Genomic DNA, 27,083 nt, shown 5'->3' with positions numbered 1-27,083 from the left:
GCCCTATATGCCGCTCACATGCAGTTACAGAAAACTATAATCGCGAGAATGTAGTGGTATAAATCAAATTACTTTAACACAGTAAGACTTCCTTTGTTCCACATGTGCTTCAACTTTGTTAGACATTTTAGTATTTAAACAGCATTATTAATGGTGTTGTTTTTCCATTGGGAGCAGTGATTTAAAAAAAAAATGTTCGAGTTATCACATTTGATGCATATGTGTAGGTCAGTTGTATCATAAAACATCCTAACACATAATATACAATTTCGCAATAAATCCTAAAATATAAGGAGATATCACTATTTCTCTCAATACACATTTTACTGTAAACGGTATATATGATATTATTGTAGAAACAATTATTTATAATATATTGTCCACATTTTGTACATTTAACGATACCTAACGCTATATACTGATTGACATTTTATGCATAGGCTTTTTCTATCCCTAACTCTTTTAAAACTATTTTGAAGCACTAAAGCTGGGTTTTTGTTTCATCTGCAAATGGTAAATAATGCCTTTAATCCTTTGAAGTTCGCTGCCATCCAATCACCACAAATCCAGTTTTGACAGTTCCAACATGTTTTTATTGTCGTTGCTGTTTTAATTTCTCAGCTTAGCCCTCTCCTTTTCTCCAACTTTTCCTGACTGTCGTCATTTCCCCTTTTCCTCTTCTCTTTCCTGTGTTATTTTCCGTCTTCCTTTCTTCTTTTTTTCTTTCAAACCAAATGACCCTTTCATGTATGTACCACGTACAGTATGCTGCATGTGTTATCATACTTCTTCGTCGAGCAAAAGCTCTCGAAATGCCGGCTTCTGCCGGTGTAATATAATGTCTGTATATAGCTCTTCAGAAATACCGAAACCAACCCGACCTGAGCTCCAGTCTGCGAGAGCGATCTCCTCGCTTCAACATTATTGGCCGTTTTAATGTTCATAATTGCCGGATGTAACTGGCCAGTGGGCTTGCGTTGGTCCCTTTGGTATCCGAAATGGTATACAAGGATCCCGAATGGTACTCGGCTTGTAATCCGATACGGGAGAATGCGGATGAATAGTTGTCGCCTTGGCAACGGCCCAAACAATGAAACCCCAGACTATGACCCCATGCATGCACAGCACCCCGCGGGGAGCTAAGGAATATATAGGAAAAGGTCATTGGTCCATGGCACGGGGACGTCTATAACGGGAACCTTGTTGGTATCGCACCGCAACGCTCCCCTAATCACCTGCGGTACACAGCGGTCGCTACGTGAGAAAAGCAAGCCCGCATACACACACTTTTGAAGTTTTGCGGAGAGCGTATTTTCTCTCTTCTGTTTTTTCTCCAGCGAGTTGTGTTCACCCTTCGACACGCAGCACTGGCCAAATAACTTGTACTATATCATAATCAGTGACCACAGAGAAAGTCATCGGCATAATTTGGCACTAAAAGGAAGAAATATGCTATCATAACTGCCATGATGTGTATAGGTTTGGAGTGGCAAACGGTGCTATAAGAACACACATGTACTGTTTACCGTGTCCTGTATAACCTCTGCAATTGCAATTGGAATATATCACAGCGATCAACTGGGATATCTGTCAAGTCAATATACTTAATGTTGCGCGAAGGAGTCATGAATTCGTAGCAGAGACTGTATATGTCATCGTTATCAACTGATTGGCATCGCGGGAAAACTAACGAATTGGTAAGTTGGTCGGAATTCCGGAAGAAATACATGGAATGCTCTTGAGGATCCGTGCTCTCAGTATAGGAGAGCTGTATACTTTACTTACACGTATTTCGAATCTTGAAGCTCCCCTGGTATAGTGGTAGATTTGAACTTTTTACCTGAAAAAAAAAATGAGTAGAAACGCCAACAAAATGTACAGTGTTTTAACTTCTTAAAATCCGTCTATGATTATGTGGCCATATATAGGCTGTATTGGTAAAATGTTCCGCCTGTTTTTATACGGGTTTATTACAATGATAGGGAGACGACACCTCATTGGTATATATTTCTCCTAAAAATAAAAGTCGGTATTCTTCATAAACGATCGAATGATCATAACCAAGATTTGTATATAGAGAGCAAATACGGCAAATATACATCGTACAGTCATGTATATTGCGTAGTGCATGAGCAGTTTTTTGACAATCTTTTCAGATTTTTTATCTCATTGACTTACTTGGATGACCGTTTGAAGTTATTGCTCTTGACAACGTACTTAATCCAGGCTTGGCTAGAATACCTCTTATTTATGGATTTTTAAAAAATGTTTTACCCTGTAGCGCCAGAGTATATGGGGAAGAAACCACCTGATAGATTCGGATAGCTGATGTTATTGATGTCTGAATATGTCAGTCATGTTTGGAATCATCCGTTCTTACACAAACTTAACAAAACATAACACAGACAAACATGCTCATATGCGAGAAGATGATATTAATCTCCTCAAACTGATGTTGATCCAACATTCCTCAACCCAGCTAGTGATCTCTTACAATAGTAACATGTACAATATGTATAACCATTGATAACCCAAGGTTGCTAACCGCTCCAAACTTCTGTACTTTAAATGCGTTTCCTCCGCTGGGCACCATCCATCAGATCGATTAACATCTTTCCCAGTGATTGAGATTGTATAGTTTTGTTTGAGACCTAACTTCAGGTTTCTGATATTATTATTACTTTTTTTGGTGAGATAATGAGAAATCTCTCATGAAATGTTATTGTGAAACTGCATGAGCATATAACAATCGAACAGGAGTTCAATGTTTATAATGATGAAAACTCCAAAACAGAGCGATCCTATTAAATTTAAAAGGTGCTGGGACTCGCCTTGTTACGATAGCCTTGTTTTACTTCGTTTTTTGGATGTCTCAGCCATTCCAAAACCTGTTTTCATCAAGTAAACTTTGAATTCCTTTTATAGAATGGCATGCTCTGCACTATTTCATAAGTGGTTTCGTAGGTTTCGTTCGTAGGATTTCCCTTCAGTAGTCCAGAGTGCATTGCGCATGATTAAGCCACTTTTTATAAGTTTTGTATTGCGTAAAATGAACTGTCTATATGCTCATAGTTCTAGTACCATATTACGCTGTTGCTTGGTATAATCACTGTACTGTACACATATGTACAAATCTTCAAAATGCTTTTGAAAAGGAAGGCTTGCAAGTTGTTAGTATGGATACAGTGTATCATGGATAACTAGGGAGAAATAAAACGTCGAATTGTCCGGAAGAGCCGTTTCCCCGACGTGTCCGAACCACACTTCTGTCAATACTTATACGGAGAACATTAATTATGTTTGTATGAAGATGGGTTAGCGCAACGATCTAAGTGTTGAACCGCACTCTTGACCGTGAACATTCCAATTGGCTAGTTTAGACACTATTATGCTGTGGAAAGTGTGTAGGTCATTCGGTACTACAAAGGGTTCCCTTGTGCTCCTCACGTGGCAACACTGCAGAGTTCTGTGGGCAACACAGATCGATAATGACGTATCGGTAGCACAATGGGCCGTCGTTGTGTATACTGCTGTTATTGTTCTAATTAATAGTCATGACTTGAGTGCCACGGTATAACTTGTAAGGTATCCATCGCTTGCGTTTGATTACGAAAGCAAACAGTACTGGCCGCGGGATGACGATATCTCTAGACAATTAAATGTCAGTAAATGGCCTGTCAAGGAGAAAGAACGAAACTCTGCCGCGCAGTGGTTGCGGCGTTGATATGCGAGAGATCGCAGCAATCGAACTACTGTATTTTCTCTTTGCAGTCCCTTTTATCCAAAATACACACCCTCATCTATCCTCTGTTGCATCCCTATTATCCCGAGCTCGACCAGACGCCGTGCAGACAGAGCACGGCAACAGGGCTGCCAGTGTATTGCTGTAGGATAATGCAAATGGTATATCATCCCCTCTTTCTCTTCGTCCTCTTTAAACATTCAGATATTTTGACTTTCATTGCCAAATAGGACAGAAAGCATTATGTCGAATTGAAAGATGCTTAAATTTGCAATGACATGCATAATAGGACCTATACATTGCTAAACGCTTAAATGCACCAAATACATCGACTGGCCTATGTTATCATCGTTATCCCGTTTGTCGTCGTCATCTTTTTCTCGTGCTTTTTTTTCGTTGTCATCTCTTCCTCATATGTCTCTTCCTATATCCAATATTACTGATGAGCCTCTTTGGTATTTGTTGTCTTTCATTTCCCTATTCCGAGTTACATTTTAAGTTTCGTGGATTATTCATGGATATACTGTACATTCGATTTCTGTGGCTTGGCATTATACTTCAGCGTTTACATACGAAATATATGTCGATCGAGTCATGTAACATCGTAATTACGTTATCACCATTGTTCTGTATATCGAAATACATTGTTTTAATATCAAAATGCCCGCTTTGTCATAGCATACATCGTACATGCTACATCGCATCGTATCGTACCGCGAAAGATGATGACTTCGGTATCGACAGAACTTTGTTCATTACGTAACGAAAAACACACAACACACCAAAAAAAAAAAAACCAAAAAAAAAAACAAAACAAAAAACCAGCATTTAACACCACCAACCCAGCAAGTAAAGTATAATAATAGGCCCTAATAAAAGCATGAACTTATGATGACGCAAAAGAATGATATTCCATGCGGTAGTTCCATGGCTTCAGATAATTGCGGAATCAATGTGTATTGTGATGCTCAATCAAACGAGCCGCACCGAGAGCTCCAGCTCTCATATTAATCGGCTGCTGGAAATTGGCAAATTAATAAGTTGCCTAGCAGTCTTTTCGTTTGGGCTTGATGCCGAGTAACTCGACAAATACCGATGCGACCTTGCACATTTCTCTCCAAACAATGATCCTGAATGAGCGTTTGTTTCCCATGATATTTCGACCCACGGTGTCGAGTATAGTAATAGCCTCACAAAGGTGACGATTTATCTTCATTGTCTGCAATGAGTACCGATTAACATGCCCGTCGTCAAAAGAGCACTACACGCAGGATGAAATGTGTTCGTGTGCGTGTGTATTGAAAACAATACGGATTCTTTGTGTTGTTATATTGTTTTATTCAATATATCATACTGAGGTAGGTGTGTATAGACTGATTCAGAACGATCTTTATTGCAATAGAAATCACCGATTGGCGCTTCACATATCATGACTCGCTGTCATAATATACAGGTTAAATAATACTCGAGAGTGATGAGACGTAAGATCTGTCACCATAGCAACGACTATGGGTCAGGAAGTGCAGTCACAGTAGTATACATTAGCAAACGGGTCTATTTCGCGAATTGTCGTGCCCAATCTACTTGCATCGAAGACTAGGCTTGCTGAACAAAAGGAGCATTGTGCCAATCGATATGAATTCACCCTCGCGGTATTCATGTAAACGCATTTCAAACAAAGACCTCATAAATTTCTCCATTGTGGTCCAATTGCATTCGCACACTGAGAAGTTCACATGGAACAATGCAACTAAAGTATATTCGTACTTGTAGCCCGTACCACAACAAGGTCTCGCTCCATAGCTTCTGAATTATCAAGCCTTTGTTTGCAGCCTGTTCTTTGGTAGTCCATCTCCGGAGCGTTTTGGCAAGCCAAGTCCTCCTCTGTGACATATTTTTTTTATCGGTCGTCTGTTATTTGGTTGTCATGGAGTTAATAAACAAAACAGTTTCGTATTTCACCCACCACACGCAGCTGTTTGTTCGGAAGGAGCAGTTTTTGAGAGAACAGTGAGAATCAGGGGATTAAAGCACGTGTCCCTCGTGTCTAGGAACATCTAAAACTAAATGAATATAATGCATTGCACATAAACAACTAAAATGCATTCACCCGTCTGAATCACGCACGTAGTTGATTAATCTAAACAGGCGTATAATGTAATAAGCGGATTTATTATCATTGTCCCACTTTCGATGTGTTTTTTCATCCTCATTTCTCCAATTCACTTTTGTTTTTAACAGAAGTGGACTGTTTTAAAGTCTTAAAAAGTCAAGGCCATGAATGTGAACTGTAAATTATTGCCATTATCATTGTTCGCTGTCGTTGTTGTTGTTAAGACGGTGTAGACGTATCATAGACTGAGATCATCATGTCGTGTGGGACCGTCTAACTATCAGGTATAGCCCCAGCTCAAATGAAAATACACATAAACATGGTCCGTCATTTAATATCTACGGACGCGTCTGTTGACATTTGGCTGGCTTCAAGTGTCTTGAAACGAATCTGTCGAGTTTACTTTGTAGTACAATATGAGATTTGTGAAACAATTTTGTATCACTACCATGATGATGGTCCAGCCACGCTAAAGAGACGATGGGTCAAACTATTGGTATGCAGAGGCCTATTTTTAAAGATATTCTTAGGTTATTTAATTGCAAATACGCCAGCAATGTTGATGCACCAAAGCCATCAAAATCCAGGTTTAAGATGCAGAACTCTGATTGAGACGTAGGCGTTTGTTTATATGTTTGTATGTGTGACCCCCGTGTTTGTATGCGAGATCTGGCTTTGACGGGCGCAGAACCATAGAAACCTCTTTTGACTTGGGGAGCTGAATGTACATCATGTATAATGGAAATCTCTGCGCGTCTCCACACAACCCCTTCAGAGAGCTCTGGGAAATAATGAAACCATTCATGACAGTCACTCGATGATATTTGTTCTTCTCCTGGAGGCTGTTTACTTGGACCGTCCTGATAAAACAGCTGTGAAGAGATGTCTTAAAGAGATGAGACACACTCTCGAAATACTCTGCACAGGCGGAGTAAATCTTCTCTTTTGTGCTGAAATCAAATGCGATGCTGTTTCGTTGTTTGTAAACCTGATTCAAAGTCGATCTCATCTCAGTCTGTTCTTGGGCTTTCGAATAAAAAAAAAAGACGTCACTTATGATGATGTGCCTATCCTATATCTGTTAGTGTGCGTTTCGAGAAAGACGGGCGAAGGATGATCAAGATTGATGTATTGGATATCAGGAAAAAACGGGAATTTTCATTGTAATTATGCGGAATAAGTGTGAATATTCAGCATGAAGTCTTCTCATAGGATGACACGATCCTGCATCCGAGTGAAATACTGTTTACTGAAGAAAACTAATGGCAAAGCAAGACCAAATAAAGGAAGCTGTATGGACGAAACAAAGTAAAACCTTCGAAACTTGTTGACGTCCGAGGCTTAATGGGATTGCAACATCCCTATCACGATGCAGATGTATGGATGAATCCATATTTTCTGATGATTTTCATCGTCAAAAAGTATGTATTCATCCATCTATGCAAATCTTACACCTCAGCTCACACACAAACAATTATTTTATGAAGCAAAAAAAAATGAAATAGTTGTATGAACGAAACTCTATTCAAATGATGTTATCGCTTTTAAACAGCATCTGCATAACAATATAATGTTATATAACAAAAAGAGGGGAAAACGAAAATTCATCAAAGCATTACAAGGGGAAATTAGAAGGAGCATAAAGGGCAAAATAAAACACGACATACACCAAATCAAAAATCAAAACGACGAAACTTGTTTACGCTTGAAACACACGGGATTGCAACTTGTATAAAGAAAAAAAAAGACTTTTTTTCTTTGCTGCATAGTTATTGTGTGGGTTGGGTGTGTATAAGGGGATGAATCCATATTCCTTCACGATGAAACCATATTTTTCTGACGATTTTCATCGTCAGAAAATATGGATTCATCCACCTATTCATACACCCAACTCGCAAACAACTATTTTATGAAGCAATTTTTTTTCTCGCTTTTTTTTTTAAGACAAGTTGCAATCACATTTTTAGGTCCCAAATGGTTTTCTTGTCTGCTTAGTATAGTGCGAGAATCAAACAAGCTGTTGCCAGTGTTGGAAATTCTCATCATTCCATTTTAGACATGTTCATTGGCGATCTTCATGCAGCTATTTCGTTATCATTTTGTGTATTACACGAGACTGATCCTCTACCATTTCCTCTTTAATCACAGAATAACTGCAGTCATGTCTGGCGCCGCGGATGACGAGTCCGTGCCTTCGACTAGCACCCCTCAGTCTCCCGAGGGCGGGGAGGGACAACCGCAAGTGACGGTCACGGCCACGAAGCCGGGCACGCCCATCACCCCGTCACGGGAAGAGGCGAGCAAGCCAGAAGGTGGTGAGAAGGACGAGTCGGAGACTGCCAAGGATGATGATGTCCAGGCGGAAAGTGCAACCACCGAGGATGCGGCAAAGACCGACGGCGGTGATGGAGGCGACGAGAAGAAGGGAGAGGAGGATAGTGGAGCGAAGGCAGATGATGCGGATGCTCCCAAAGTCGCAGATACTCCTGACGCTGGTGACAAGAGCGAGGAGATCAAGACAGAAGTAACTGAAAGTGAGCCTGCGGAATCGAGCGAAGCGGGGAAGGGGGACGATAGTGCTGATCCCAAGGAAGAGAGCTCAAAACAAGAGAACGCTGAGGCGAATGAAAAAACAGAAGGGGAACAAGGAAACAAAAGAGCCGAAGAGAAGGACGATGGTGAGGCAGAAACCGCGAAGGAAACGGACGAGAAAAAGGAAGAATCAAACGAAAATGCGCCAGCCGCCGAGGAAAGTGCCGCTGAAGAAGTGAAGGCAGCATCCAGTGAGGATGCTGCTCCCGAGGCAGCAGCAGAGAAAAGAGATGACGACGCCGAAGAAACGAACGCTAAAAGTGCGGAGGAACCCGCAGATGCCCCCGCCACGACGGTAGAGCAGAAAGAGGCCGCGGCGGAAGCTACGACGGAAGACATGGAAGCTGAATACATGCGCGACGCCTTTGAGGACGCACCCGCTGCTGCTGACAACACCGAGGAGGCTGCAAGAGCCGCGGACAACGCAGATGCCTCACACATAGCGGACGCTGCTGATCCAGGAGCGGCGAAGGAGCAGGAGGAGGCGGTTGTGTCTGAGATGGACAAGTTGAAAGGGGAGAACGAGGAGCTCCGAGGTAAGCTGAAGGAAGTGGAGGATGAGCTCGACCGGATGAAGGAAGGACGCAAGGAAGGGATGAAGGTGCAAGCAGAGTACTTGGCCAGGGAACTGAGTCAGCAGCAGGACACCGAAAAATATCTCAGGGAAAAACTAGCAGAGGTAACATTTTCAACTTATAATGCCACTCATTCAGATTTTTTTTTTTCTAAAGTAATCTACTGATATTTTACCAATTGATTTCAGAGACTGGTGATCCGTTTTCGTCAGATGAAAAAGAAGCAAATCCTTGTTGAGGCAGTGAGATGTGGTACGGCCCTTTCTTCCTCTCGTCGTGGTATAGACGTAGTCCCCGATAACGCGTTGTGGCGTTTCTCCAGCTAACACTCTGTCTAGCACTGAACCGAAAATGTCTTAATTCATGAGTTGAAGTAATTATTGTTTTAAGTAAGCACTTTTGCAGTATCTCATTGGTAATGTAATACTGGAGTGGAAACTGTGGTAATTTAGGGAGTGTTTTTCCAAGGAGATCCGTGCTTCGATTCTGTATCGGTTTGAACATGTTTTTTTCCCTCAAAACACAAAACAAATAAAGATATAGATTGAGAGTGAAAGAAGAGCACTCTTAGAAGACCTGTGCTCATGAGATGAGGTTACGCTGGTAACTAAGTCCAAGTATACATTGTATGTTCATTTTATTGGTATGTTTATGATTACAGCGGAATTGTAATCAGCCGTTTCTAATCATCATCTTTCCAGGTACTCCAGGAGAAGGAGGAGAGTGAGCGGCGCGTCAAGGACCTTCAGCTGCGCCTGAAGCGCTTTGCCAAAGACGACCAGTCCAAGGACGCCCGCATGGCGAGGATGGAGAAGGAGCTCCGTGACATCACCGGCGATGTGCAGATCCTTGAAAACATGCTCGACGAGGAGACACTGGCCAGGCTGCACGAGCAACGAGCGAGCGGGAAAAACGGGCCGACCACCGAATACGGCGGCGCGCAACCAGCTTCCGGCGCGCAGCGCGGTAACGACAAAACCGCGAGGAGTCAACCACCACCGCCTCAGTCCAAGACATGCGTCATTTTGTGAGATGGTGTTTGAGCTCGACTGTGCATCGGATATGCTACTCAAAAGGAGAACAAAAAACAAAACATAACAAAACAAAACACGCATTAACATCGAGTTAAGGTCCCGATGACTGGAACTTATCGATGATTATTATTCAAGATGTGACATTTTATAGTGGAAACATGCACAGCCTGATTTAGAAATGGACACGACATGTTTTCCGAGAGGGCTTTGTACAAGACGGAATCAGAAGTGGAAAGTGCAAAATTTTGTGGCGATACATGATGTATTTTAAGGAACACATTCACATCTTAAAAGTGCATTATTGAAACAAGACACTTTTTTCTCACTTAATGAGTGTCCAGTGCTGTAAATCTTGTGGCAAATTTTGCTGACGATGTTTTTAGTTGTCATAGAGTACTCAACTATGACACTTGTAAATGTTATTCTGTACATTGACAATGTTGCTAAGTTAACTCATTATTTTGATAGATGACATTGGTGTTTTATTGTTGTCGTTGTCTAGTCATGTAATCATGACGTCATGAACCCGTCCAGCCAACGTGTGCCCGTGATGTATTAACGTATTCTTCCACATTATTGTGTATACTTTAGTACACGACTTATGTCACGTGATCGTGTGCCTATCAATACATGTATTATAATATGCCAAGACATTTCTGGCGTCGTCAGGTATGACATTGGTAAGGATATGTGCAGATCGACAAGATATGTGATCTTGTATGTCTCAATTACTCTATGATAAATTACGAACACAAGGACGAGAGAATCAATATAACATAATTATCACGATTTCAGTGAAACATGACCACTGTCGTAAGTGTGATCAATCGCTTTAGGAGGAAGATGATGTATAAAAACATCATTAAATTCAATAGAGATGCAGAGTGGAATAAGGTTGCACCTTCCTCAGTGGAGATACGACGTTCTTTATATTCAAAATGATAAAGTGGTCTCCTGCGTTTCTGGGACGTTGTAATTTTCTGCACGTCGATCCTGTAAAACGTTTATCTAGCACGCCCGTCACGAGCGAGATGAGATAGACTTTGTTCTGTTGAAATTATGACGTTAGAAATACATGTAATGCAATTTACACAAGAGAATAGATAAGCACGTGTTTATTCTATGAAACACTGTAGTGCGAGTAAATATCACAGATATATTAAGACTAATGTCAATACAGAGTTTGCAGACTGAAAAATCCCTGGTCCACACACACAGAGCCGGATGTAAAGCTCCATATCACCATGTGTTTACGATAGTTTTGCCCATCATACATGTTGATCATGAGGGGTAATTAAGATTTTATCTTGTTTCTTTTTTAAGTGGGTACTGCAAGTCGTTACCGGGTAGCGAAAAGCTACTGAGGAATGAAAAACTTCGGTCCGTTAAAATGAGAACGGTATCTATTGCATCCACACTGTGATTTTTAGCGGACAAGCCATCTAAATACTTACATATATGCTGAAACAAGGGATTCAGAGTCATTACTGCCCTCAAATTACAGCTCAAACTTCGGGCAGATTTAGCAGTGTGCAACAGGAAGTATATACAAGTACATGTTGCATTCATCAACTTAAATGTTCTGTGACCCGTTTCAACGCGAAATTATTTTCCATTTACTCAAATACAGGTGTATAAAGAGTGACTGACTTTGCAAGGGAATGGTGAAGCAATGTGATCACGCAGATGCAGCTAATACTTGTTCTGTTTTCAAGTTATATCGAGGGGCATTATACTTTTTGTAAGTGCACTGACGCATCTCAGTTTTGTTATGAGTTTTCTTTTGATACCTGAAAGTACAGTGGGTAACAATCCCCCTTAGCGATTTAACAAGTTTTATGATTGTACAACCACTTCTTTGTCGATTGTCCGTCCTTGATATGCTACCCTTTCTGACATTCTCCGACGCTTTCCTCTCTTTCCATTTGTATCCCTTGGGTTTTCCATCTTTCTCTCTTCCGCCCCTTCCACTTTGCTTCAAATACATGTACCACTCAAATAATTATTTCAGAACCAAACGTCACGATACATCACATGAATGCGACTGTTTCATGAAACATGCACGTGTTTTAATAAGATGCCTCCGAACAATGTTACGTTACTTTTGTTGACGCAGCTAGTTTTCTTTTTTCCTTGATTCTATCGCAAATGACTACTGACTTGCCAAAAATATATTTCTGTTCGAACAAAGGGAGTAATTCTGATCTGATGTAACTAGTACTGTAATAGATTGGATAATAAAATAGATAAATTAATAAATAACAAGGAATCTTGAGTTTCCAGTGTAATATGGATTACACTGTACTGTACAACGTATGAAAACTCAGATTGTATAATCGTCCATAGTCAAAGAGAACACACACGATATTTGTACTTGTTTACGTAACTGTCTGGTACGCACTCTGTGTTGGCAATTTGCATGTAATCAATTTTCTAGTGATTCATCGCGTGTGTCAGTCTTAATGTATTACAGTATGTTCAATTATCTGCCACAAGTTTCCGAAATGCAAACAGTTTTGCTCAGTGGATTTTCTTTTTGGCATACAACTGTATCATGCTGCACACAAACTCATGGACAGTGAATTCTATGTAGACAATTTATAGTCATAAAAATTCACCAGAAAAAAAAAAAATCATCTGAGAAGAAGTGAGACTAGCCGTATGTTATGAAAGATCTGTAAATACAGATACTAGTACAGCTTTTCCCCAAATACCATAGAACTATTTATTCTCTGATCATCTTTAATCCGGATTTGTAATTACACATGAACTGTCCTAGCAGCCAACTTTCTCTGGTACATCATGGCATTGATAAAGTGTACAAGAAAGCATGCTTTGGTTTATTAATTAATATTTTTATTTTTATTTTTCTTTATCAGGGGCTCTGTAAAATCAGGAATCAATTATGTCTTGTCCTTTGCAATTGCATGTGGCCACGAGGTTGCTAGTCACATGCAAATTTATTTACATGTGTAGATTATTTTCTCATCTTATCTACTTTATTTTGTCCTCTAAAACATGGGGAATGAGAGAAGCACACTGTCATGCCCATGACTAACAGACTAGGCGATTCCAATCAACATTAATTTCAATTTCATTGCATCATGTATCATGTTCTTCTTATGTCCTTTAAATCTGAACATTCCAATAATTAATATCTACTCCAGTGATCTTTTAGAAGTATTTGTATCGCAGTTATGTGTGGTATTTTTTTTGGGGGGTAAATTTGATGAAGTCTATTAAGTTGTGGCTTTTGTAATTTTTATATTGTATTCTCTTTTATTCCTTGTGATTGCACGTCTTAGAGAGAATGTGATGGCAATCGTTTCAATCTTTATCAGTATGCCTTCTTTTCTCCATACCAGTATATGTTTGAAAGCAAAATATCCAAGGAGTTGATGACATTCACAACTTTGTGCATACAGTATGGCTTTAATTGATGTATACACAGCACACATGAAATGAAATTTAGTGATTATGTAAACACTGATTCTGGTAAATTAATGTGTCTGGATACATACTTTTGATGGACAAAATTTGACTACACATACATGTTCAAGAAATGGCAGGCTGCATTTAAGAAGAATCACAAAAAAGGATAGGAATCCTTCTACATATGCACTGTATTTGTTATTCTGTTACTATTAGCTCTGAATACCTCTCACAATGTGTGTACATGTATCTGATTACAGATGTTTTATGTTTTGTGATCAGAAATAGTATGAATGTACACCAGTGGCTGAGCAAATACACATTATTACACCTGTGTTTCCACAACAGATGACATCTGAATACAGGCACACACACACACACACACACACACACACACACACGCACACACACGCACACACACACACACACACACACACACACACATATGCACACACACACACACACACACACACACACACACACACACACACACACACACAAACACACAGACACAACTATACACAAGTTCACTGCCTTGGATACAAAGTAATGCATGGGAGAGAAGCGCATACCTGTTAGTTCTATGCACATTATGTACATGATCTTCCATAGAGTTTATTTCATATTAAATACCCTATCACTGTACAAAATACAATCTCCTCCGCTCAGTCTCTGTCTCTTCATTTGCCCTCTCCTTGTCATGGCGATCACTTTTTTTTTTTTTTTAAACGAGAAACTCCATATGTTCACATTGAGTTTAAAAAAAGAGGAAAAAAGTAACAAGTGAAAAAATTGAGTTTCATTTAAAGGGATGGTGGAGTATTGGTTGAGAGGGAAATTCAGGTTTTAACTTTTTGCGAGGAACTAAGAAACCACTTATGAAATGTCATAGAGCATATCATTCTAAGAGGAATTCAAAGTTTATTTGATGAAAATCAGTATTTAAATGGCTGAGATATCCAAAAACATAGTACAACAGTGATCCTAATAAATGGTGGGCCTCTCTAGTTTAACTAGCATCACTTTGTTTGAATATTTCAGCCATTTCAAAACCAATTTTCATCAAATAAACATTGAATTCCTCTTGGAATTACATGCTCTTCCATATTTCATTAGAGGTGTCTCATTATATCACTCACAAAGTTAGAAACCTGAAGCCAGGTCTCAACAAGAACTATATCATCACTGTAAATATATAAGTGGGGTGTGGGAAGGTCCTTGAATTTGAAATTCAAGATTTTCACAAGGTAGGTCCATATGCATGTACTGTCAATTCCCGAAAACAACATCTCGCGAAAATGTCTGTGAACTCCTCATTCGTGAAAAGAGCAGCTTATACAGTATAAGCCATGGATACTCGATATGTACTGTTTTGTTTTGCTTATAATCTGAAAGCAACACACTTGAGGAGAATTTCACAAAATATCATAATGGGATGTTTAGGATGTGAAAAAGAGCAATGTTAAAATTCCACAGCTACACCTCAGCTAACATGAATGGGACTAAGCAAAGAGAAGCACAATGAAACAAGGAAACAAAGGAATAATTTGTTTGCGTTATACCATGTATGGTCTTCCCACAAGAATAACTTCTTTGTGTTATATCGTCTGCACATCATCACGCTACATGATGAACCTTCTTTGGCTGAATGATAGTGCTCTTGACTGTCGTAGTATGCCACTTGTGCAATTACTAAAGGGGAGCATGTCAGCAACATTTTAAACCCCCCCCCCCCCCCCCCAAAAAAAAAAAAAGAGCCAGGAATATTTACACAGCATGACCTTCAATTGCAAGAAATTGTGACCAAGAAAATCTTAATGCAAAATATTCATTCCCTTCAGTTGTGCAGTTTGGATTTGGAATTGAGAAAAGGTAAAGTCGAGCCAATAGAAATAGTTTCACTAGAAATAGTTGCTCACCCCCACCAATCTAGGATTGAAACTCAAGATAACATGATTCCGCCGAAAAATATGCCATCCTGAACACAAATTTAGCAAAATGAGTTGTTAAGTTGTGTCAGTTAACTTTGAATCACAACGATTTGATTACCGTGGTACCAATAACTGAAAAGGACCTGGACAGCATTGTGCACCTTAACACAGAAACAATAATTACTGCATACATTTTCTCATCATCGAGTTTATCACCATTTATCATGTATTTTCAATGATCGTGAAGGCTGATTTTGCCTGAAATTATGCACCTTTTGAAATCCTCAAACACATGTGACAAAAGGTACCAAAGTCTTTACCATGTAAAACTTCAAGAAAATTCCCCCTCCCCCCCCCCCCAAAAAAAAAAAAAAAATATATATATATATCATCAAGTTGACATTTGAATCTGATAGGTTCAATTGCTGTTGCTGCAGTAAAAAATAAACTATTGGTCCTGAGACATAAAGTCTTCATTTTGTCTCGAGGGATTTCCACATTTTCTTTTAAAGAAAGGACCATCTCACTTGGTGTTGAGCTGAGTGATACCATGGCAACGCTAACAGAAGCAGAGATGACCTGTTCCTCTGGATCGCTAAGCATTCGTTTGACATTCCCTCTCACTGCTGCCCCCTGAAACAGGATGCTGCCCTGAGTTGCTATGGTGACGGGCCTTGAAAGATGACTTGTGTAACTCTCGTACCAAAACAAGAGCACGGCAAACCGATCAGTCATTGTTGCTGAGATGCTTACGCTTCTTGGCGGTGTTCATGTACGGCCGTGACACCCACTCCACTTCAGCCGTGTCGGCCTGGTCTATCGTGCCGAGTCGAATTTCATACACTGTGTAGGTAGGTACAATGATCGAAGGGAGATGATTGGTTAGTCATCATCAAGAGTGTGCATTCAACTAGAACGGTCATTTTAGTTGTCATGAGATGAACTGCAGAACTGATGGAAGCCATTGTTTGCACAGGACCATCAGAGCTCTCTTATGAATACTAGATGCTGATAACAAAAGGAAAAGATGATGGACGATGACATCTAATTAACAAATAAAGCACACTTTCCATTGCCATTATACAGTATATGACACAACACAGACGAACAGATTATGGCTAATTTAATTGTATCTCACAATATGCACACTGGACGATAATGACAGTTGAAAGCTGCACTGCCCAGGGTTTCCCACATAATTGGACATGATGCATGATTGATGGATTCATAACTTAAGTACCAGTCAAAATATTACAACTTTGTCTCCAAATGTCATTCGAAGTTAGATATACAGAAAGTTTTTTAGATATGTAAATTGGAACAATAATTAAACTTGGTTTTGTACAGATGTTAACACAATAATGATAGTAATAGTAGGACAAGTAGTTGTAGGAGTGATTATATTAATGATAATGAACAAATGATGATATCCACATTAACAATTTTTATAATTCATAATCATGATAATAATAGAAATTCTAGTGAAAATATATGAATAACACCAAATGAAATTGCAAGATTTTTAAAGGCTGTAAAATATACTCCTTTTTTACATCATACCCCATGCACATTTACAGGCTAAAATTACAACCAATTCAACCAACAAAAGGTCAAGTTTAAAAACATGAACCAAATGATTTACAAAGCCATTATTTTGCTCTATGCTCTTGAACTAGACCATAAATTCACACAGATCAATTTTGCCACCCTGTCATAAGCAATGAAGCCAAAAATTAATTATTCTTCCAAGAGGGCTCAGAACACCTACTTGTTTATGTTGCTACATCCCCAAGGGCCAAATGCTGGCTAATCATTAAACCCAGTGGATAATCAATCAGCTATATAAATAGACACAGCACCTCCTAATGACAACCCATCAGGATGACACAAGCTCATTAGCTGGCCTGTTGCTATGGGTTACAGTTCCCTCCAAAGACTTGTATTGGCTACTTTGAAATACTGCAACTGCTGATACTTCCATACTGGGCAAATAACAACCGCAAGACAAATGATGAACATAATTCCTCCCCCACCCCTTACTACTGTTCCCATCTTCTGGAATGCACGAGTGGAGAACCTTTTTTTCCCCCCATATTTTAAAGTCTGTTTTTCCATGATTAATAGCAAAAGAGTATATTTATTCAAACACAGGCAGTGACAGAAGAGTGACTGATGACAGAAAGTGAGCGGAATATTTGTGCAGGAATCTCAAAGCAAATTTAGAGAACACAAAGACACTTTCATTTTAAGTAACACGGCTGTCGATGGAAATCTGTAAACAATTGCTGCACTGCTCATGTGACATTATGTACTTCTCACTTGCTTTGTACACAAAAAAACCTACTCTCCTCCCCCTCGCCCTCCCTCCTCCCCCCCCCCAAAAAAAAGGTTGACACTCTTATTTCAAAACATTATGACATCCTCTGTCTTGTTTTCTGTTTTGCTTTAGATGTGAAATAGACTTTTCTGCGTTGAGCTGAATCATAACAAAAATGTGCATTTTGACAGACATTCCAAACATCAAAGGAATTTCTCCAAGAATGACATCAAGGTCATGTGATCATGAAAGATCGTTTCCTGTTCCCATATTAGATGAATGATGTAATTTCACAGGCTGATCCTGTTACAACGAACACCAGGGGTGTGAGTGCCCACAAATAGAGCTGAAAAAAAAAAAAAAAAAACTGAAATCACAAAAGTTGCTATGTTTCTGTACAGAGGAAGTGCACAAAAAGCTAAAAATAAGCTAAAAATCAAAACCAAACAAAAAGCTGAACTCTCACATCCCTGAAACACAGTTAACAGGAGATTTTGCTACATCAAAGTAAAAATTCAGGTCCCAAAATTGTTGTCAGTAAAGACTATGGTGCAAAATTCCCCTTGGTTATGGCAAACTTTCAATATAATAAAAGAAAGCCCACAAGAATATTTCTAACCATTTGTTATTTTAGGCTTTTTTTTCTTCATTGTATGATTAACTGTCATAATTTCCCCCTACTTTCAGAATATCTTCTAGAAGCATCAGCTTCTTGCTATCATGTGATAAAATAGAGCTGAAGTTAATCTTTCAGCATCACGAAGCCCATGCTGGCTGACATGCCAGTCATTACTAGAGACTGTCGTCATGAGGAACAACAAAACACTAAGCTACTGAGCAGAAAATCCTCTACAGATGATGTAACAATAAAACAAACAGATTGTGACTGCATTCTATTTAATCAAGGTTGGACTATTTTCATATGTAACAAACAGACTTTATGACAGTTATCATGTTTGCTGCTGTTTTTCAAACACGTTTTGTAATGTGAACATAAGAAGAGTGTGCATCTTAGATTGCTCTCAAATTAACTTAGCACGACAAACATTGTCGTGGATGATAAATAATCTCACCACACCAGCAGACAAACATGGAGCAAATTGAAGCCAAGATGTCAAGTTGGGCACTGCATCACCAGTAGCTATCGGGTAACACAAACAGCAAACATCACCTAGCAACCATGACAATGGGTCTGGAGATTTGGTTACTAGGGACAAAGGACTCTACGTGGTGCTAGGAAAAGATAACAGGACTCCCACACCAATAAATACGGGGCTACTTACGTTTCATCTCAAATCGTGGGCCCACTTCTGTGAGGTCAACGTTCTTGTGGTCCACCTTTTTGTACGTGTGGTGCCTGCAAAACATGAATAAAAAGAAAACAAAAACAACAATAACTTGACATCATTGTAGCCAAGCACCACTGATGTCTTACATTTGAGCATTGTGAATAGTTGGCAGAATCAAATACTGCTTGCACTTTCTTCACCGTGGTCACACATGAAAAGTTTTGCATCTCAATTACTGGGGAAAAATGATATGGGGTAAATTTCATAGAGACGTGAAACTGACCGTAACTGCAACTATGGTAGACACAGACTACTTGAAATGCAGTTTGGCTGTTGTCATGGTATTTTCATCAAATGCATCCAAATTGTCAACTCTTTTTTTTTTCTTTTCCTCTCTTTCTCTCTAGGCTCTGGACTGTAATACATGTATATATGAACTGCTTTCTCCTCCCCATCTCTGCAAAGAACACTTAAAGAAAAGAAATCAAATGTAATATAATGCAAATACAGTTGAACCTCTCGTATCCGGACAAGTCGGGACCGGGGCTCATCCGGATAAGGGATTTGGCCGGATACGGGAGACTCAATGCTTTATACATGTACATGTATATACATACACATGTACTGATGTAGCCCATTGTAATACCACATGTAGTAATGTGTATACTGCAACCTTTTCATTGTTACACTCAGTAACAGACCCCAAAATAGAGGTTCGTGTTTGCAAGAATGAAATCATTTTCTTTTATAGATTCTTGGGATGATTTACCTAAATAGTTATTAAGAAATGTATCAAGTAGATCTTGAAAATAAACAGTACGAGTCGATGAATCTACGCTTCAAAATTCGATCATCACGGCTCGGCAAAGTCGACTGTAGGTCGCCATTGTTAGATGGTCTCCCTCTCTCTCTTTGTGTGTGTACTGTGTGTGAACAATTTTTGAGTGTTCAATATCATTCGTTGCTCAGCCAATGACTGGAAACAATGCATGTCTATCTAGTCATATCGACGGCTGTGTATGGACCTATATGTGGCAATGTGATATGAGAGGACTCGAGCGCATAATCTGTCCATGTTCTTGCGATGATTTGGGGATGTTTGGGGATGTTAAAATGTCTGAAGGTAAGCAATTTGGAAGGAAATTTGATGTAATGTATGTTAATCATGTTGGAAGTAATATGTAATTCATGTGTGTTTGTGTTGGAGTACTCAAGGAGTTGAGAATCCCCCTTTCCTCCCGTAATTATTAAAAAAAAATCACGGCGAGATTGCGTCCGTATAATAGAGAGATCCGGATAAAGGGAGGCCGGATAAGAGAGGTTCAACTGTACTTAGTGCAAGATGGGTAAATGATATAAACTTGTGGTAAAATACATGATGACTTGGCATGATTAAGTGTGAACAGACGAGTATTATCAAACATTTTCTGCCTGGGGTAATTAGCCCCAAATGAAATAAATTTTTACCGAGACAGATGTTACACAAGAAAAATAACAACCCAGACATTTGTTTTCCCCTCCAGGACTAATTACTACTCATCCTACATCTCCTAAACACCAACTTCTCATGATCAATACAGCATGAGTTGGATGGGGGAAAGAAATTATTATACAGGACTTAATATATCCGGGCAGATTTTTTTCTGAAGGTCCTTGACTAAAAGATGGACAGATAATGTATCATCTCAAACATCTGAGGCACTTTTGGAAAACACACAGAAACTATTAGAATGACGATGAAAACATCTCAACTTCAGCTATTTCTTACAGAAATATTCGAAAACAAACCAGCAACAGGCAGTTAACAAATGGAGTAGGCTCCCCAAAGACATACCTGAAGGATATGACATCATCCTCGTTGGCAAATGTGATGACCCTCTTGCTGTCCTCCTTGGGAACTGGGAATAGATACTTCAGAATGTTTTGCACCTTTCAAGAAAAGAAAAAAACAAACATATTATGATGTTTGAAAAATCACATGGTGACATAATTTGTAAATGAGGAAGAGCAGTTTGCGGTACTACCATGCACATGCAGTCCTTAACGGCACTATTTACCATTTGCACATACAACAAAAACCCATCTTTAGTGCTTCAAAATAGTTATCAGATGTGAGTTAGGGATAGAAACAACCAATGTATAAATGTTGATCAGTACAGTCAATGTTCAGTATTGCTAAATATACAAAATGTGAACAATAGTTTTATCAAAATTGTTTCTAGAATAAACAGTCTACAGTGATGGTTTATTGAGAAAAATAGAGACATCTTCTTATACTTAGGCTTTATTGCAAAATCTTTACATGTTAAGATGTTTTGTGATACAACTGACCTACATATATGGATCAAATGTGGTAACTTGAACATTTTTTAAATCACTGCGCAAAATGGCAAACAGTGGCTTTAAAAGCATTGAGAGTGACAGTAGTAACCTTACAACTGTCCCTGTCTCCTATTCTCCCGTCTCCCTCGGTGCAATCGCATTTTCCAGCTCAGAGCTGCCCTTCGACTCTCATCATCTGTCTTCCTCGCACACTCCATATACGGCTTCCCTTCTTCCCCATCGACTTTCTCGGGTTTCCTTTCTCCAAACAACAGTCCTTTAAAAGATCTTTTTTTTTTTCTTTAGATGAAATTCCAAGAGGAGAGACTCACCCTTTCACCTAATCTGGACTTGAAATTGTGGAAGATCAGATGAGGGTAGGCTTCGGACATCGTTCCTATCTTGGGAATGTCATGCCGGAGGACTGGGTTGAAGAGGGTGAAGTAGGCGGTGGGTCCATAGGGAAGATGGCATATTTGTAATGCATCTGAAAATAAAGAGAGTTGAATACGGCTCAGATAATCGATAACATAAATACATGAATAATGAAATACAGAACAAGCAAAAATACGAAGAACACATTGTTATATAATTAAAAAGAATTGTAGAAAGATATACATGTTTATATGGTTGTGATTACAGAGATGAAATGAACAGAAATGCTTGAATAGATGTCTCACTGAAAAGATGATTGCCATAACCCAATTAAACAAAAAAAATGGTCATGACAGAGTGGAGTCTTTCCTGTTTATGTGATATGTGATTACATCATAATCAGTGCGCATGACACACTTTTTCTCTTGGCAGAGAATTTATGTACATGCACTGACTGATGTTTCAAAGTTCTGACATCATTACAGGAATGTGCAACATAGCCAGCACAGTGACAAATATATTATCTTTCAAATCATCTCTAGAACTGCATTAGCTGTGGAGATACACTGTTCACACTCTATTGATTATTCAATCCTTGTCTATGACATAAATCCCTCTCTCCATTGGAACAGGAAATAAGGTTAGTCACATGTTGAGTCCAACATATACTTTGAAAAGGTGAAACCTAGTTTAATACAGATTTTCAACGAAATTTTCCTGAAATTTTGAGAAAATACATTTATGGCCCACAAGTATTTTGTATGTATTTGTGTGTGTTTGAATCACAATAAAATATTTTGCATACTTGTGTAGCAAACAACTCTCTGTGAGTCTCTCAAAGATGTATCTCGCATTCAAAAAAGAAAGTTTGGACTTGTATGTGATGACACTTAGTTTGTACAGTTTGTATGTCATTTCTGAAAAATCAATGTCACTATTTCATTTCTCGTATCAATTTGTAGCTTTGGCAAAATAAAAAAGAATAAAAAGTTGTTTTCTTCACACTTGGACTGTGTTGCTAATGCCAAATTCTGAAAAAAAAAGAAGCAAGATGAATAATGTGGCAGTGAGAACAGATCCTGTACCTGGCACTCCTCTGTGTTCATGTACCATGATGAGGTCTGTCACTTCGTTGGCTCTGCAGGCTTGCACCAGCTGCGAGATCTCGTAGTTGCCACGATTCAATCTCTGAGCATTGGGAAAGATCAGCTTCAGTTCCTGATGAGTGTAAAGAAAACAGAAAGAAAAACTTTTTTATCATGCAGCAAGTGAATCAGTGCTTTAAACAAACAAACAAACAAACAAACAAAACAAAATAAAATCATAGAATACAGAACAAAATGTGGTAAAAAAAAAGAACCACTATTTCTTCTGAACCGTAATATTACAAAAAGTACAGAACTATGATATAATAGACATAGGGATAACCTCAATGACAAGTACAAGCTTTTGGGCATGAGGTATAACAGGATGGACAAAACATACTAACATCTTGTAATATACTGCTCTCAAAAATGCAGCATTATTGGATACACAGCTGAATTACACTTGTCATACCTTATACGTAAAAAAATACAAACCTGCAATGTCATAAGATTATGACAAAAATATTTTATGTGCAATTTTGCTTCAGTTACATTGTCTTTGCAATAAAGATTAATACATGAGACAAATAGTATGATGTAGAGCCTGCATAAGTGTGTCAACATGAAAATGTGTGAATATGAAACAAAGGCATGACAACAATTGAGGTAGAGAGAGAGGTAGAGAGAGAGAGAGAGAGAGAGAGAGAGAGAGAGAGAGAGAAGAAGAGGATAACATTCATGTAGAGGAAGTGCAATCTATGCTGCCTGCATATAAAATAATTGTTAATAATAATGATGATAGCCAGTTTTATTATAGCGCATTTCACACTTGTTAAAGTATCTCAATGCACTTTACAGACTATTGTTACCCCAGTCACTGGATACATTATTTCCTACCAGCACTAACAGTGCTCACTCTCCACTCCCTGGGGAGCATTCCACTCAGTCGCAGCCATTTTACAGGCACGCACATGCTGATCAGCCAACATAAGCTTTCTCATCCTACTGGGTACCCATTTATACTCCTGGGTGGAGAGCAGCAATGTGGACAAAGTGCCTTACTGAAGGGCAAACGTGTTGGGCTTGGCATGGGCTCGAACCCATGAACCGTACCATGCCCATGTCATTCAGAGACGAGTGCTCTTGTCCACTCAGCCACGATACCTCTACACTAACTTCAACCTCTGCTAATACCAAGATTTTATTGCTTCTTTTACCTTGGCAAACTGCTTGAGCTTTGAGCTTGGATCTCTGGATGTCGTCAGCATAATCTTTGGATCCTGCACACCCGCCCATCTGTACTCATCATCGATATGGTTCAGTTCTGGAAATGAAAACATTCACATGATAAACACATTTTAAAAAATGGAGAAATTACTACTAAAACCTTCAGATATTTGGACCATTTTAACACTACCAAAGAGGCCTGTGGTGGTAATCTCTGTCGGCAAAGAGCTACATGAATGGCCCTCATCATTACAGCACATAACATTAACAATGATCTAATATGATTCATCAATAACTATATCACCTATGGATAGGGCACCTTTCACTTCTTTACACAGAGTACTGGATTTGGGAGTGTAAGATTTATTCCCCAAGTCTTCATGCAAAAGGAAAATACTGACCATGCAAAACCACCAACATGCATTTCTTATACAGACAAACAAACAAACAAACAAACAAACAAACAAACAAAACTGGAAGAGGACTCAAAGAATGTACCTGGTAGTCACTCTTTTAGTGAGTTACATGAAAATAATACTGAGCCTCAGAAGATAGCTAATCAAGATGATAAACAACATCAATTTCACAAGTAATTATTAGGAGCCCAGATCAATCTGACTTCACTTTCTACAAGGTTTGAATGGCCTTTGAGTAGAATCATTTTTTAAAATGTCTTATTGTATATAACTTTCAACCCAAGTACATCCCTGTGTGATTTGCTTTTGAGGACAAAATGACAGCTCCAAATGACTAGATACTCACACTATTGGAGGAATACGTTTCTTCCAAAATGTGTCAGCATAAGACTATTCCTCTACACAGTTCAGCGTAGTAACTACCCTTACTTTGCTGTCAAATAGTGCACACTGATTTACCTTCGCCTCCCTCATCATCAAAGGCTAGCGTCTTCTGCAGAGTGAGGGCATCTTTTTGTAGCTCTGTTGGGATTCTCTTGTTTTCTGTGATAGGCAAAAGAGAACATATACATATATGTTTCAAGCACATAGAATGAATCAAAATAATTAACCAGTTGCTAGTCTTTTAGTGGATTAAGATATACACACTGCTTCAGCTACAGACATTTTCATATCAGACTGAAAGCAAAAATGATATAAATGTGATGGAGACCCTACTTCATTACAAGATTACCATCACAGGCATAGTTACCTTTCACAAATCATTATTTTTTCTTTCAGTTTTGCAATGGCCTAATTTGGGTATTAGACATATATATAGCTTTGTTGTCATCATTGACCTTAGGAGTATGTTACATCTTCTTTGGTGTAATCAAAGTATAAATCTGGAACTCTGAAGGTAACTTTTTCCCCCATTTTACAAATATTATCTGAGATCTGATTTGGAAAATCAAAAAAAAAAGGAGGAAAATGCATTTTCAATCTATTTCAATATGCAGAGCATTCAAGAAGACTATCATCCCTCCTACTGGTAGCCTACCATCAAGAGCCTCTTTCAGTTTTCTCTTTCGCTCCCTGATGATACGTTCCTGCTCTTCCAGAGATTTCCTGTACAGGTACTCTCTCCTCTGCCGAGCTTGTCTCCTCAACTGATCAGGGGAGGAAAAAAAATGCCATAGGCATTACATCATTTAACATGCATTTCTTTCCATCAAATTTGACAATTCTCTTATTTGCAATAATTCGTAATACCAGTTGCCAACATTACCGAGAGAGATACATGGTTTATACACCTTGAGATACCTGTAAGATATCATTACCTCCTTACATTTTTGACACATAGCACTAGGATGGATGTTATGTTGTCTCTAGACAGTTAAGCACACACAGATTTGCTAAGCCATAATCAAAGGAAAACACTGACTGATGTAATAATATAGAAGCATATTTACCAACTCTACCGCTTTTGGCAGTAGACTACTGCTTTTGATAGATTTCAAGCTAGCGCTGCTCACGTAGGCAGCCGGTATTCTACCGCTTTCTCAAATGAAAATGTTGGCAAGTATGTAGAAGAAAACATATATTTTGCTCTGATTTTGACCTAAATAACCAGTTCAGCAAAGTCTGTCCTTCACACAAATCACCACTCATCCTGCCATAGAAATAAATTTTACTACTTACCACAATCATCGACAACAGAATCTCAACACAAATGCAGTTTCATACTCCCTGCCCTATAAAGCAAGCCGCCCATGATTCGACTGTAACGGCATCCAAACTTCGACCGCCTGCTACATGTAAAACCTATGCGTTTGCATGTGGTTGAATTTTGGCACAGGAGGTCTAACCTTGGCACTTTTGCTTTACTTACCATAAGTAAATTATCTCATGACATTGTCCTGCACGCATGCACTCGACTCCTGAGTCTAAGGATTAAGCTTGTTGTTGGAGGGATTTTGTGGCAAAAGTTGACAAGACTAAGACTAAGAGTACAAACATGATGAAAGGCAATGTGAATTGTGCCCCTGCCCTGGTCATGCTGGTCTGGTGCCACAAACAGCAAAAGTCCCTGCCCTGCGCCTGTTCGTTCCCAGCAGCGCAGCGCACACATGTCGTACAAGTTAACATCTAACATTCTGAGAAATTCCACTGAGTTGACTTCCAGAAAACGAAATCTTAAAAAGATTAGAGTCATAGAGGATACATCTTGTAGTCATGGTAGTGGAAGCATGTGTGTATGTCACGTGCACATAATTACCTCGCACACAAACACACTCACTCTTGCTCTCGTTCTCCTAACTACCAGCATAGATTAACATGCATGGTGATAGGGAGGGATAGGACTAGGAGACACTCATACTGCAGCATCAGCGCAGCTCCAGCCTCAACTAACATTAACATGCATATAATTCAGCATTAATCATGTTGTAATTCTCACCATCTCCGTAAAATTGTCCTGAAGTATGTAAGTGATGACAGGTTATAAGCACAGAATGGGGAATGTGCAAACTCTAAAAAACAGCACGACTTGGCTACTTTCCGCACATGGACCACTTTTTTACGTAGGCAAGTTTTAGCTAGGCTTTACAATTGGTCAGTTTCCCGACAAAACTATCATTCTAGCCAATCATATA

At 39.1% G+C, this 27,083-nt stretch overlaps 1 protein-coding gene and 1 pseudogene across 1 annotated transcript; one reads left to right on the top strand and one right to left on the bottom strand.

The window, feature by feature from the left end:
- Window positions 1–1,263: 1,263 nt before the first annotated feature.
- LOC139732544 (uncharacterized) lies at window positions 1,264–10,384 on the top strand. Its single transcript, XM_071643398.1, has 3 exons — window positions 1,264–1,697; window positions 8,004–9,126; window positions 9,724–10,384. Exons 2-3 carry the CDS (start codon window positions 8,017–8,019, stop codon window positions 10,051–10,053), a joined length of 1,440 nt encoding a protein of 479 aa, XP_071499499.1. The 5' UTR covers window positions 1,264–1,697; window positions 8,004–8,016; the 3' UTR covers window positions 10,054–10,384.
- Window positions 10,385–16,146: 5,762 nt separating this feature from the next.
- LOC139732549 (U3 small nucleolar ribonucleoprotein protein IMP4-like) lies at window positions 16,147–26,924 on the bottom strand (annotated as a pseudogene).
- Between the last annotated feature and the right edge of the window lie 159 nt (window positions 26,925–27,083).

This window comes from Diadema antillarum, unplaced genomic scaffold, assembly GCF_040938485.1.
Source record: "Diadema antillarum isolate AM-2024a unplaced genomic scaffold, OU_Dant_1.0 seq00000432_RagTag, whole genome shotgun sequence".
NCBI classification, from domain to species: Eukaryota; Metazoa; Echinodermata; class Echinoidea; order Diadematoida; family Diadematidae; genus Diadema; species Diadema antillarum.
Note: the sequence above shows the minus strand (reverse complement) of the source record. Positions and strands in the feature narration are given on the sequence as shown.

Coding starts and splice junctions, on each gene's coding strand:
- LOC139732544 (XM_071643398.1), top strand. CDS start 8,017: ATGTCTGGCGCCGCGGATGACGAGTCCGTGCCTTCGACTAGCACCCCT. Junction 9,127..9,723: donor TCAGGGAAAAACTAGCAGAG/GTAACATTTTCA, acceptor TCATCTTTCCAG/GTACTCCAGGAGAAGGAGGA.